Raw genomic sequence first — 15,550 nt, forward strand, 5'->3', positions numbered from 1 at the left:
ACATTACACACACCACACATTACACACACACTCACACATTACACACACACTCACACATTACACACACACACTCACACATTACACACACTCACACACACATTACACACACCACACACCACACATTACACACACACTCACACATTACACACACTCACACACACATTACACACACTCACACATTACACACACTCACACACACATTACAGACACTCACACATTACACACACTCACACACACATTACAGACACTCACACATTACACACACTCACACACACATTACACACACTCACACATTACACACACTCACACACACATTACAGACACTCACACATTACACACACCACACACCACACATTACACACACACTCACACATTACACACACTCACACACACATTACACACACTCACACACACATTACACACACCACACACCACACATTACACACACACTCACACATTACACACACTCACACACACATTACACACACTCACACACACATTACACACACCACACACCACACATTACACACACACTCACACATTACACACACTCACACACACATTACACACACTCACACACACATTACACACACTCACACATTACACACACTCACACACACATTACACACACTCACACACACATTACACACACCACACACCACACATTACACACACCACACACCACACATTACACACACTCACACACACATTACACACACTCACACACACATTACACACACTCACACATTACACACACTCACACACACATTACACACACTCACACACACATTACACACACTCACACACACATTACACACACCACACACCACACATTACACACACACTCACACATTACACACACTCACACACACATTACACACACTCACACACACATTACACACACCACACACCACACATTACACACACACTCACACATTACACACACTCACACACACATTACACACACTCACACACACATTACACACACTCACACATTACACACACTCACACACACATTACACACACCACACACCACACATTACACACACACACACACATTACACACACCACACACACATTACAGACACTCACACACACATTACAGACACTCACACATTACACACACTCACACACACATTACAGACACTCACACATTACACACACTCACACACACATTACACACACTCACACATTACACACACTCACACACACATTACAGACACTCACACATTACACACACCACACACCACACATTACACACACACTCACACATTACACACACTCACACACACATTACACACACTCACACACACATTACACACACCACACACCACACATTACACACACACTCACACATTACACACACTCACACACACATTACACACACTCACACACACATTACACACACCACACACCACACATTACACACACACTCACACATTACACACACTCACACACACATTACACACACTCACACACACATTACACACACCACACACCACACACTACACACACACTCACACATTACACACACTCACACACACATTACACACACTCACACATTACACACACTCACACACACATTACACACACTCACACACACATTACACACACCACACACCACACATTACACACACCACACACCACACATTACACACACTCACACACACATTACACACACTCACACACACATTACACACACTCACACACACATTACACACACTCACACACACATTACACACACCACACACCACACATTACACACACACTCACACATTACACACACTCACACACACATTACACACACTCACACACACATTACACACACTCACACATTACACACACTCACACACACATTACACACACTCACACATTACACACACTCACACACACATTACACACACTCACACACACATTACACACACCACACACCACACATTACACACACACTCACACATTACACACACTCACACACACATTACACACACTCACACACACATTACACACACCACACACCACACATTACACACACACTCACACATTACACACACACTCACACATTACACACACTCACACACACATTACACACACTCACACATTACACACACTCACACACACATTACACACACTCACACACACATTACACACACCACACACCACACATTACACACACCACACACCACACATTACACACACACTCACACATTACACACACTCACACACACATTACACACACTCACACATTACACACACTCACACACACATTACACACACTCACACACACATTACACACACTCACACACACATTACACACACCACACACCACACATTACACACACACTCACACATTACACACACTCACACACACATTACACACACTCACACACACATTACACACACTCACACATTACACACACTCACACACACATTACACACACCACACACCACACATTACACACACACACACACATTACACACACCACACACCACACATTACACACACACTCACACACACATTACACACACCACACACCACACATTACACACTCACACACACATTACACACACCACACACCACACATTACACACACACTCACACACACATTACACACACTCACACATTACACACACTCACACACACATTACAGACACTCACACATTACACACACTCACACACACATTACAGACACTCACACATTACACACACTCACACACACATTACACACACCACACACCACACATTACACACACACTCACACATTACACACACACTCACACACACATTACACACACCACACACACATTACACACACCACACACCACACACACATTACACACACTCACACACACATTACACACACCACACACCACACACACACACACACCACACTCACACACACTCACACACACATTACACACACCACACACACATTACACACACTCACACACACATTACACACACCACACACCACACACACACACACACCACACTCACACACACTCACACACACATTACACACACCACACACCACACACACACACACACCACACTCACACACACTCACACACACATTACACACACCACACACACACACTCACACATTACACACCACACACACACCACACACACCACCACACACACCACCACACACACACTCACACCACACACCACACACACACCACCACACTCACACCACACATTACACACACACACACCACACACACCACACATTACACATTACACACACACACACCACATACACTCACACCACACACACACCACACATTACACACACCACACACTCACACACCACACACACACACACTCACACACCACACACACACACATCACCACACACACACCACACACTCACACACCACACACACACACACTCACACATCACCACACACACACCACACACACCACACACTCACACACACACTCACACATCACCACACACACACCACACACACCACACACTCACACCACACACACACACATCACCACACACACACCACACACACCACACACTCACACACCACACACACACATCACCACACACACACCACACACACACCACACACTCACACACCACACACACAGCCACACACAGACCACACACTCACACCACACACCACACATTACACACACACCACACACTCATACCACACACCATAAACACACCACACACTCACACCACACACACACACCACATTACACATACACTCACACCACACCACACATTACACACACCACACATTACACACACACCACAAACACACCACACACACACCACACACACACCACACACACCCCACACACACACCACACACACCCCACACACACACCACACACACACCACACACACACCACACACACCACACACACCACACACACCACACACCCACCACACACACACACACCACACACACACCACACACACACCACATACACACCACACACACCCCACACACACACCACACACACGAACGCACCTGGAGCCGTCACGGAACATGAAGTCGAGGGCGAGGAAGAGCGCTGCGAGCAGCACCTGTGAGGGCGCGGAGACGACCGGCATGGGGACGCTCACCGCCCGACCCTTGTCACGCCCTTTGCCCGCCACAGTCTCCTCCTTCTCCAGCACGCGCCCCAGGCTACGCTACACGCACACACGTGTACACAATACACACACACACATAGTACACACACATGTACATACACACACGTACACACACACACGTACACACACACACACGTACACACACACACGTACACAAGTGCCGCGAGGAGCGAGCAGCAGCACTGCCTACGAAGGGCGGCACGGCCACGCGACGTGGTGGGGTGGCCTTCGTCCTCGATGTTCACGCAGAGCACCGGGTACTCATTTGAGGCTGAGCCGACGTAGGGGAGGCCCAGGACCGGTTCGGATGTTGGCCGTGAGCGGGAATCGAACTCCGGTAGCCGGATTCGTTCGCCGCAGATTGCAGCGTGCTGACCGCGACCCGACCGCTCCCCACGCTATACAATAAAAAAAATACAAAGACAAAGATCCCCCGAGTAGCCTACAAAGACTGTTAAAGAAATTGCACCTGAGGCGGCCAGCAGCAATGCATTTCCTTATTTGCAAATGCGGCCGTGTTCTCCTGTAACGCGGCGGTAGCATTTGCGTTCCTGAAAAACACCGCGTGATGGAAAAATCGCGTCGTAATAAACACACATAACGTAGGGGTAAATCACAGTCCGCGGCAGCGCCATGAGATGCGTACGCGGGCCGAACAAAACCCGTGGGCAGTAGCTTCTGGACGCATCCAGCAGCATCCCAACTTCCTCGTGCGATGCTACGCTGAGGCAGCCGCACGACCGCTCGATCCCCGCTGGCGCTGCGACGTAGATCCGTCCGCCCGACACGCCTCACACACACACGCGTGTCACACGCACCCAAATCTCGCCCGCATCATAAAAAAAAAACTCCGTTCCCCGACACATTCGTCGCGTCGAACACCCAAATCGTCGCGTCGCGAAGAGCACCGCGCGCCACCGGAGGACAGAACCACAGGTCCGGTCGCTGTCGCCGCGCAGCGCGAGGTGCTGGGGGGCACCTTGAGCTCGGGGAAGGTGTGAGCCGTGACGCCCCAGGCGTGCAACACCTCCAGCATCTCGCGGCCGCTCAGCTTGTGGCAGTCCATCTCAAAGTCGTGGCTTTTCAACAGGTGAGTGCTCTGCGTCATCCACCTGCGAGACAGGGGACGGAACCGAGGCGAGTGCTGTTAGCTGTTAGTGAGCACCTATTTAGGCCGGCAAGGCACACGGGGGGGGGGGGTGGCCGGCACCACGCCCCGGCCGGCCTTCGTCTCCCCGTGATGTGTGCACGGTGCGCCAGGTACTCTTGTTGGCCGTGAGCCAGCTGAGCAGGCTGACCGGGTCGTCCCGACTGACCCGGTTGGCCCAGCTGACTCAGTGACCAGCCTGACTCGCCCAACCCGCCTGCACCGAGGTGGTGACCCGGGTCGTGACCCAGGTGGGTGACCCACGTGCGTGACCCAGCGGCAGTGGTGGCGGTGCATGCGTGACCCAGGGGCGGTGGTGGCGGTGCGTGTGTGACCCCGGGACGGAGGTGGCGGTGGCGGTGCACGTACCGGTCCAGGCTGATGCACACGGCCTGTAGCCGCGTGTGCTCGTCGGGCCGCACCCCGGCGGCGGCGAGGGAGCCGGCCTCGTCGCGGGCGCGGCGCAGCGCATCCTGCGGCACGCTGGCGCTGGCGGCCTCGCGCGCCGCGTCCTCCATGTTGTGAGCCTCGTCCAGCACCACCACCTGATCCCGCACGCTTATCTCCATCTGCTCGCGTGGGGGGGGGGGGTGGGGGGGGCAAGTGCTGTTAGCGAGCACCTGTGAAGGCCGGCACGGCACACGAGGGGGTGGGTGGGGTGGGTGGCCAGCACAACGCCCAATCCGCCTCACAAAGAGACACGCACACACACAGATCTGTTGTAAGCCCCCTGCGAGTGAGCAAAATACAAGAGCAGGTCTCCAATTGTCCCTGCGACTCACGTTCTGCCGTATCTGCGGGTCGATGAGGTAGTTGTAGGGGCAGAAGACGATGTCGGCCTCCTCCATGAGCTCGCGAGCGGAGAAGTACGGGCAGGCCCCGACGCGCCGGCCAGCCTTCACCAGGTCCTCCACGTCCCACGCGGACGCCAGCCCCAGCGACGGCAGCGCCGCCTGGCAGCCCAGCTTGTAGACGTTGCGGAAGAACGAGCACGTGGCACCCTGCGCGGGCTGGGGCACCAGGTGGGAGTGAGTTCAGCAGACGTAGACGCATCACAGGCTCATATAGGATCAGGACACATGCAGACTTAACCAGCCACAATTAGCACGGTTGGCTACGTACAGTGGGAAAGAAGTTGAACGTACTCAAAACACCCCCCACCTCCCCCACCCTCCGCCCTGCCCCCACCCCCAGCCCCCACCCCCCGATCCCCCCCCCGGCACCACCCCCCCCCGGCACCCCCCCCATCCCCGCCCACAGCCACTCACGTTCTTGTTGTCCAACAGCTCCCTGCAGGCCTCGTTGCGCCCGTGCGGCGAGGCCGCCACGACGGGGTGCACGCACGTGTGCTCGCGGCTCGACAGCACCGTCATGCGCGTGCCCGCGTACGCCGTGCGCCGCAGCTCGCGCGCCACCTGCGTGATCTGCCGGTGCGTGCGCGTGCCGAAGAAGATCTTGGGCGGCCGCGTCGGTCGCCGCCCGCCGCCGTCCGGGCCGCCGCAGCGGCCGCTGGACCCCGGGGCCCCCGGGGCCGCCGCTCCCGCCGAGCCGCAGCCGCAGCAGGCGGCGCCGCACGGCTGTGAGCGGTGGGGGGGCGGGGGGGGGGGCATGGAGCGTGTGTGCCCACGCACACACAAAGACAAAGATCCCCCGTGTAGCTTTAATTAGACTGTTGGGGCAAGTGCTATTAGCGCGCACCTATGAAGGCCGGAACGGCACACGAGGGGGTGGGTGGCCAGCACCATGCCCGACCGCCTTTGTCTCCCCAGTGGCGATGTTTACTACACACCGCACCAGGTAATCATTTTGAGGCTCAGTCGACCTAGGGCAGGCCCAGGACCGGTTCAGATAATCGTCACTGCTGTTGGCCGTGAGCGGGAATCGAACGTCACCGGGTTCATAGCGCAGCGCGCTAACCGCTACACCACCACTCCCCACTCACAGACACACGCAGGGTGACTCTAGTAATGGAAGTGGCGGTGACGACAATTTTAACGGTCGTCGTCACAGTAACTGTGGTTGTCATGACGGCGGTGGAGATGTATGTACGTTGAACTTTCTTTCACACCGTACGTAGCTAACCGGGCTGAGAGGCGACGGTGTGCGGTGCGCGTCTGACGATGACGACGGCGATAGTGACAGGTGACAGGTGACGGGTGATGACCACGGTGACATCAGCGAACGTTTGTGAGAACACTCACGGTGTTGCCGACGGGGCTCCGCGCGGGGATTTGACCGTTCTGGTTCAGGGTGACGAGAGGCCTCGGGCGACCAACGCCGCCCGCCTTGTCTCCAGCACCACCAGCTCCACCAGCACCACCAGCTCCACCAGCACCACCAGCACCACCAGCACCACCAGCACCAGCAGCGCCATCATCGCTTACGCCACCACTGTCGTCGTCGTAATGCACGCCCTTGGGAATGCCTCTTTTCATCTGCTGACCACGAAACAACGACGTCACCCAAACAGCAGGCTCACGTCCAACACCTATTACCAGGCACGAGTTGCCACGGAGAAGGGAGCCGCGGTGGCTAGGAGATGTTAACTCCCTCGCCTGCTATGCAGGAAGTTGTGGGTTCGATCCCAACCCTGACACAAATGCTAGCTCAACGAAGCGGGGGCTTATCGCGTGGAAATTTATCGCAGCCAAATACTCTAAACGCGTGGTGATGTCGATTCTAAACATGGAGGGAAAAACCTGAGGACCCGTAGAAAAATCCACGTGACCAAGGGGAGAGAGATAGAGAGCCAAGCAATCTCCAAATATACAGCAGCAGCAGGCGTCAGGGTCAGGATTGAACCCACGACCTCCTGTATACCAGGCAAGGGAGTGAACATCCAGCCACCGAGGCACCCAATTCTAACTCTTCATAAAGACTGGGTAAAACCGTAATCTTCAACCGAATACTTAACCCTAACCCTGGTCCTAACACCCTTTCTAAGCTGAACTTTGCCCATAACCTGAACGCAGACAACTCCTAACCCCGACCGCTGCATTTGCGGTAACACTGAAGCCACGCCGCGACCGGACCGTACCACCAGCGCCTTGCCGTGGGGAGTTCTGTTCCGCCGTTTCTCCACCTGGAAATCATCGTCATCCCCTTTGTCATCGCCGTCCGCGGGAGACCCCCGCTTGCCAGGGCGACTCATCCCCGGGGCCGCTGGGATACAAACACGGGTGGGGCAGAGAGGTGGAGGCAGGGTTAGCGCGATGATGTCGTTGGGAGTTAGAATTTGCGTTAAAATCTTAATTACATGGCTTTGAAAAAAATAATTATCGAGGAAATGCCCGGCTTCGTGACATCACGTTGTGATGCGCGCGTACACACACCGTCAACATAAAACTAAACTGGTTATAAAAAGCAGGGGGGTAGAGAGATGAGGAGCGGAGACTCCCCCCCCGCTGCTCCAAACCAGACAGGGCCTCACCAAAAGGGATCAGGGTAGGGTTCATAGTCAGGGGAAGGGGAGGAAGTGGGGGAGAGGGAGTTAGAATTACATGCAGGATTAATGATACGGTAAATGTATGTACGTACGTATGTAACTTGAACGTCTTTCGCGCCGTTACGTAGCCAACCGTGCTAATCGGAGGCGAAGGATATGGTTCGAGTTAGGACTCGAGGTTTAGAGTTCGAGTCCATGTGATGGTGAATACTTTTGATAAAATTATCTAAATGGCTCTCTAACTAAAATGAACGCTGAACTCGCTCGCGCGCTCCGGGATTAGGCGGTGACGGGGACCGGCACCCTCCAACGTGCAGGCATCTCGGAACGGGTTAACGAAGCTTCGTGTCGGCGTTGGACGGTCAATGATACACACAGCGCGTTACCACTAGAGTCGAGCCGTTGTCCGTGTGTTTCGTGTGTTGCGTGTGGTTCGTGTGTTCGTGTCTTCCCTTGACGCACGGACGGAGAGACACGGCCCCACCCACCTGACAGGAAGTACGGCGACGCGAGGAGGGAGCCCACCGCCGGGGTCACGGGGGGGGTCAGAGTCGAGGTGACGGGGGAGCCGCCGTTGCCCGGGAGGGCGGCCTCGGGCGCACGGCAGCTCGTGCCGAAGTACGGGGAGCGGCTCCCGGCCTCGGCGGCAGCGGGGGGGGCAGCGCCCGCCTGGGCGCCGGGCGCCGAGTGGCAGGAGCAGTCGCAGGGCCCCCCACCGCACGGGGCGGGGGTTTGGGGGGGCGCGGACCCCTTGCAGCTCTTGTCCTCTCCGGGAGCCTTCTCTGAGTCTCCGTTCGCCAGCTTCTCTGTGAGAAGGGGGCGCCGCGGTGGCGAGATGTTGACTACCTCGCCTGGTGTGCAGGAGGTCGTGGGTTCGATCGTGACCCTGACGCCTGCTGCTGCTGCTGCTGTATATTTGGAGTTTGCGTCTCTCTCTCTCTCTCCCCGTGGTCGCGTGGATTTTTCTCCAGGTCCTCCGGTGTTTCCCTCCACATTTAGAATCAACACCAACACGCGTTTAGAGTATTTTGCCACTTCGCTGAGCTATCATTTGTGATGGCCAGGTCGCTTTCAAAAAGCGCAACAAGGGGCCTTACCTGGTAAAATAAAAAATAGTTAAAATCGTTAAGTTTAGACAAACACCCGCTCGGGGTTCGTTCACTCGCGCAGGTCACTGCGTTGATTTGCGTGCGCAGCGGTTCCCAGCCGTCGGTGCGTGTTCCCCACGGAGGTACGCGGCACATCCCCTGGGGAGCTCGCGAGATAATTTACGCAACTGCGGTGGTCACCTTCGGGGGTGGGGGGTGCATGATCGCGCAGGGATACTCAGCACTGCTGCCATGCACGTGTGGCAATTCTAAAGCGCTACACTCATCTGTTCGTACGCGTGTATGTTGAACTTCTTTCGCGCCGTACGTAGCCAACCGTGCTAATCGGAGGTGCAGGGGAAGGACGCCAAACCAAACTGACCGCGTACCGTACTGGTGCTTCTGCCAGGCCAGCGTGGAGCAGAGCAGAGCCAGGCTCTTTCCACTGCCGGTCGGGCTCTCCAGCAGGCAGTGCTCCTTGCCGTTGAGGCCACTCATGATCTGGTGTCGCACAGAGAGAGAGGGAGAGCGGTGAGAGAGCGATTAGCGAGTGGTGAGAGTGGCGAGGGACTGCTCACGCCCAGCGCTCCTGGATGACACTGGGGAAGGGCACGGCAGAGAGAGTGAGGAGAGAGCGGTGAGAGAGCAGTGAGAGAGCGGTGAGAGAGCGATTAGCGAGTGGTGAGAGTGGCGAGGGACTGGGTAAGCACGGCGTTCATGGGTGACGCTCGGTAATGGTACCGTAGAAAGGGGAGTGCGGAGAGGGGAATGAGAGAGAGCGTCGAGAGAGAGCGGCGAGAGAGAGTGATTAGCGAGCGGTGAGAGGAGTGCGGCGAGCGATTGTTTACGCACGGCGTTCATGAGCGACACTTGCGAAGGGTACGGCACGCACGGGAACTCCACCCTGGTGCCGCCGATCGTGTAGACATTCGCTGCCATCGTCACGGCCTCTGTGGACAAACGTCGCGAAGCAGAAGGAAATCGAGCCTCGTGAAAGTGAATAAACAAGATTAAACCCCGCAAGTAAAAGCATCGTTGTCGTCGTAATCAAGCATCCCGCAAGGACCTCTACGATCTTTAGTTTGTTTGTTTGTGTTTACATGAGCAAATCACCCACACCCCCCTCCACCATATTCATCAGATGTCGGACGCTGAGCAGCGTTGAGCCTGGATAGTGCTGGGATGGGGGCGGTCACTGTGCATTTTGATGCCGTGCCTTTGCTTGCATTTAGTGTTGAAAAATCGGCAAGAATTTTACTTATGCAATTTGTTACTTATATTCTTCACTTCCCGTGGGACAGCCACTGCTGTTTGACATCCCACAAAGTGGCGTTCCGTCGCGCGGACCACGCCGCCGCGACGGAGGTGACGACGGAGGTGACGACGGAGGTGACGACGGCGGTGACGAGGGAGGTGACGAGGGAGGTGACGAGGGAGGTGACGACGGAGGTGACGACGGCGGTGACGACGGAGGTGACGACGGAGGTGACGACGTGTGACGGAAGTGACGACGGAGGTGACGACGGAGGTGACGACGTGTGACGGAGGTGACGACGGAGGTGACGATGGAGGTGACGACGGAGGTGACGACGGAGGTGACGACGTGTGACGGAGGTGACGACGGAGGTGACGACGGAGGTGACGACGGAGGTGACGACGGAGGTGACGACGGAGGTGACGACGTGTGACGGAGGTGACGACGGAGGTGACGACGGCGGTGACGACGGAGGTGACGACAGAGGTGACGACGGCGGTGACGACGTGTGACGGAGGTGACGACGGAGGTGACGACGGAGGTGACGACGGAGGTGACGATGGAGGTGACGATGAGCCGACTCGACCCCTGCGCGGCAACTTGAACTCACGGGGCTTTGCTTGCGAGTCCCACCGTGCTTTGGGCACGCTGCCCTCCGGGCTGATCATATCTCTGCAACGCAAGGCACAAGCAGGCGCAGCAGCATGACCAACGATGGCGACCCAAGATCACGGCGCTCCCCATCATGGCCACTGGAACAAACTTCCCCTCCACGTTAAGCAGTCACCTTTCATCACTAGCTTGCCCTTCTCACTCAAAACTCACTCATGGTTACCTAGCTTACCCTACGACCCTTCTATAATCTCCCCCTCATAACCACCACCACCGTTACTGTTCCCTCTTCACATTCTCATTACACAGCTACCACTCATTAACCCCACTCATTCGATCCATTTATCGTCACTGTCATCAATTTAGCTTTCACCAAATGCACGCATCATCATCACAGATTTGCCCCCATTGCTTCCCCTCACCTATTTCATTCACCTCATCGACACCATTACAAACAAGGCACTTTACAAATCACGTGAAGATAAGATGATCCGTTCGAGACGGCGGTGTACGGCAGCAAAAGCAGTTCATGTTTGGCACAAAGATCCTTCACCATCTGTGCGTGACAAATGGTCACGGCCGAAGCTCACCACGCCTCGCCAACGCTTCCTACCCTCTGCCATAACACAGCACGGTGAAGCGTGACAAGAGCTTATATTGAGTAAAATCAATCATACTACTCGGAACAAGAATCTATGCCTCGAGTTTCCTGGCTGGCTGGCTGCTGGCTGGGCTCCAGTGCACCGCCCCGACACCAACTCTGCTGCCGTTCGTGGCTGCTGGGGCCCGTTGGCACAGAAACTACAGCTGGGAATCTGGCGACACGTTCTTATTTGTTTTTCCGTGAAACGAATAAACAAGGCGCAAGTTCAGAAGACATTTCATGATTATACATAATGGATAGCGACACCGACGAGATGGCAGTAGCGAATAAAGAAGACTCATCCCAAGGTCTAATTAAAGTCGCTCTAACTTTTTAATCCGTGCCCCCACTAATGTAATTATTTTGCCGAAATATATTTAAATCCTATTGAATGTCAAAACAAACCCTCACAATCCATATTATCTTGCCATTGTATTATTACATATACAAGCAGATTTTATTATATGTGCTCCGAGTACAGGAGCTTAGTGAGATCAGCATGGCAATGACAGCTGTCAATCATTTTCCGTTACAGAACAACAACGGGTTCCCAACTCGTCGTGAAAACTAAAATCATGAATCACCCTCGACAAAGACTCCCCTTATCCACCCCCCGCCCCCCCGGCCGACTTGCCATCATAAATTTGTACAAACTGATCACAACTAAATACGTAATACATTGCTCATCACATGTGACAAGTGAGACGGTGCAAGCGTCAACTCAGACGAACGAAGCCTGGAAAGTCAAATGGGAAGTTCACAAGGAGAGGTCACAAAAACCCTCCTCGAGAAGGGCGCAGGGCATGCACACCATGGCCCTGGCTTCTATCTCCCGCCCTGATGCTCGTGTGGCCACGAAACCCACGAACCGCATCCGCTGCAACAACAACAACAAACAACAACAACCGCCGTTCACTTCGAAGTGGCGGTGACCTCACCACGGCGCCTGTGCCAGGCTAGGTGCACTTTTGAGGCCACGTGAAGTGTCGAAGGCTCGCTGCTGGCAGGAGGTCACGGAACAGACCCAGGGAGCGCCATGTGTAGACCGACTGCGATGACTGGCTGATGCACCAGCAGCTGCGTGTCCCCTACTATGCCAACAACACCGCACGGACCACAGCAGCAGAAGCAGATGATGATGTTCATGATGATGCACTGAGGGGAAATTACAAACTCTCTCTCTACGGGGCAACGTGCTGAGCCTGTGGTCACAACGCCCAGACTGTGGTCACACCGCCCAGACAGTGGTCACACTGTGGTCACACCGCCCAGACTGTGGTCACACCAACTCAGACTGTGCTCACACCACCCAGACTGTGGTCACACTGTGGTCACACCGCCCAGCCTGTGGTCACACTGTGGTCACACCGCCCAGACTGTGGTCACACCGCCCAGACTGTGGTCACACCAACTCAGACTGTGGTCACACCACCCAGACAGTGGTCACACCGCCCAGACTGTGGTCACACCGCCCAGACTGTGGTCACACCGCCCAGACAGTGGTCACACCGCCCAGACTGTGGTCACACCGCCCAGACTGAGGTCACACCGCCCAGACTGTGGTCACACCGCCCCGAACAGAGACCGTGCAACTTGTGACATCGACTTGGTGCCCCATTCACTGAAGGAGGCATCACAGCAGCGACGATTCACAACTCCGCTGCTCCTGACTCCACAATCACCCGGTTCCATCAACCATCAGCTCGAAGAAGACGGATCTGTAGATTCACACTCAGACCCATCGACTCACGTAAAGACCCATTGACCCACACACCGAAACCCAGACTCAGAGACCCATAGACAGACGCACAAACTCACACTAAAACCACTCACATCGTGACCTACTGACTCACAAAGAGACCCATTGATCACATAGAGGCCTATCGACTCACATAGAGACCCATTAACTCAGAGACCCGACCCATCGATTCAGAGACCCATCGACTCGCATAGAGACCCATAGGCCCCCATAGAGATCCATTGACTCACATAGAGACCCATCGACTCACATAGAGAACCATCGACTCACATAGATATCCATTGACTCACAGAGACCCATAGACTCACATAGAGACCCATATACTCACATAGAGACCCATCGACTCACATAGAAAACCATAGACTCACATAGAGATCCATTGACTCATATAGAACCATCGACTCACAGAGACCCATCGACTCACATAGAAAACCATAGACTCACATAGAGATCCATTGACTCATATAGAACCATCGACTCACAGAGACCCATCGACTCACATAGAAAACCATAGACTCACATAGAGATCCATTGACTCATATAGAACCATCGACTCACAGAGACCCATCGACTCACATAGAGACACATTGACTCGCATAGAGACCCATAGACCCACATAGAGATCCATAGACTCACAGAGACCCAGAGACTCGCAGAGACCCATAGACCCACATAGAGACCCATTGACTCACATAGAGAACCACAGACTCACACAGAGATCCATAGACTCGCATAGAAAACCATCGACTCAGAGACCCATAGACCCACATAGAGACCCATCGACTCACATAGACCCATAGACCCACATTGAGACCCATCGACTCACATAGAGAACCATCGACTCACAGAGACCCAGAGACTCACAGAGACCCATCGACTCACATAGAGACACATTGACTCACATAGAGACCCATAGACCCACATAGAGACCCATTGACTCACATAGAGACCCATATGAATGAAGCATCATCACACCGCTAGCTACTCCTGACGCAATCATCTGCCTCCTTCGACCACCTCGATGTAATAACATCAGCAACTGTTGCTCTCTTGACATCAACAAGCCGCAGAATCATTGATTCAAACATAATCGATGTATAATCGATGTCACAACGCACAGCGATGATCGTCGTCGTCGATAATTGTCGTGGGATACGGTGAGCGCGAGTTGGCGTCTCACGGATTCGGCAGCGCTGATGCCCCCCCCCAGATCATGGAAGACCCAGGCCCCGAGGTCGTGGGGGGCACGGTGGGGGGCGGAGTGGGGGGCACGGTGGGGGGCGGAGTGGGGGGCACGGTGGGGGGCGGAGTGGGGGGCACGGTGGGGGGCGGAGTGGGGGGCACGGTGGGGGGCGGAGTGGGGGGCACGGTGGGGGGCACGGCGAGCGAGGGGGGGGGCTGTTGCGGCGGTCGCGGGAACGAAATTCGCGTTTGCGCGCGCCACCGTAAACGCGCACGCGCGCCCGTGACGTCACCGCCG

The 15,550-nt window shown here is 54.9% G+C and overlaps 1 protein-coding gene across 4 annotated transcripts in view; it reads right to left on the reverse strand.

Moving 5' to 3' along the window:
* BRIP1 (BRCA1 interacting DNA helicase 1) overlaps positions 1-15,333 on the reverse strand; it is a 29,683-nt gene extending 14,350 nt beyond the window's left edge. The window contains exons 1-13 of one of the 4 annotated variants that reach the window (XM_078873867.1): positions 15,189-15,333; positions 13,250-13,399; positions 11,667-11,728; positions 10,654-10,751; positions 10,191-10,302; positions 9,202-9,519; positions 8,306-8,430; positions 7,470-7,703; positions 6,537-6,845; positions 6,051-6,278; positions 5,638-5,837; positions 5,101-5,233; positions 3,997-4,160 (exon numbers count right to left, since the gene is read on the reverse strand). In XM_078873867.1, the coding sequence (XP_078729993.1) occupies positions 3,997-4,160; positions 5,101-5,233; positions 5,638-5,837; positions 6,051-6,278; positions 6,537-6,845; positions 7,470-7,703; positions 8,306-8,430; positions 9,202-9,519; positions 10,191-10,302; positions 10,654-10,751; positions 11,667-11,724 (1,979 nt within the window). In that variant the 5' untranslated portion in view covers positions 11,725-11,728; positions 13,250-13,399; positions 15,189-15,333. Of the gene's footprint in view, positions 1-3,996; positions 4,161-5,100; positions 5,234-5,637; positions 5,838-6,050; positions 6,279-6,536; positions 6,846-7,469; positions 7,707-8,305; positions 8,431-9,201; positions 9,520-10,190; positions 10,303-10,653; positions 10,752-11,666; positions 11,729-13,249; positions 13,403-15,188 lie in introns of all 4 variants that reach the window. The other 3 variants (XM_078873863.1, XM_078873864.1, XM_078873865.1) reach the window with 3 other exon arrangements.
* Between the last annotated feature and the right edge of the window lie 217 nt (positions 15,334-15,550).

The sequence above is a fragment of the Lampetra fluviatilis genome, chromosome 37, assembly GCF_964198595.1.
Source record: "Lampetra fluviatilis chromosome 37, kcLamFluv1.1, whole genome shotgun sequence".
Lineage (NCBI taxonomy): Eukaryota > Metazoa > Chordata > Hyperoartia > Petromyzontiformes > Petromyzontidae > Lampetra > Lampetra fluviatilis.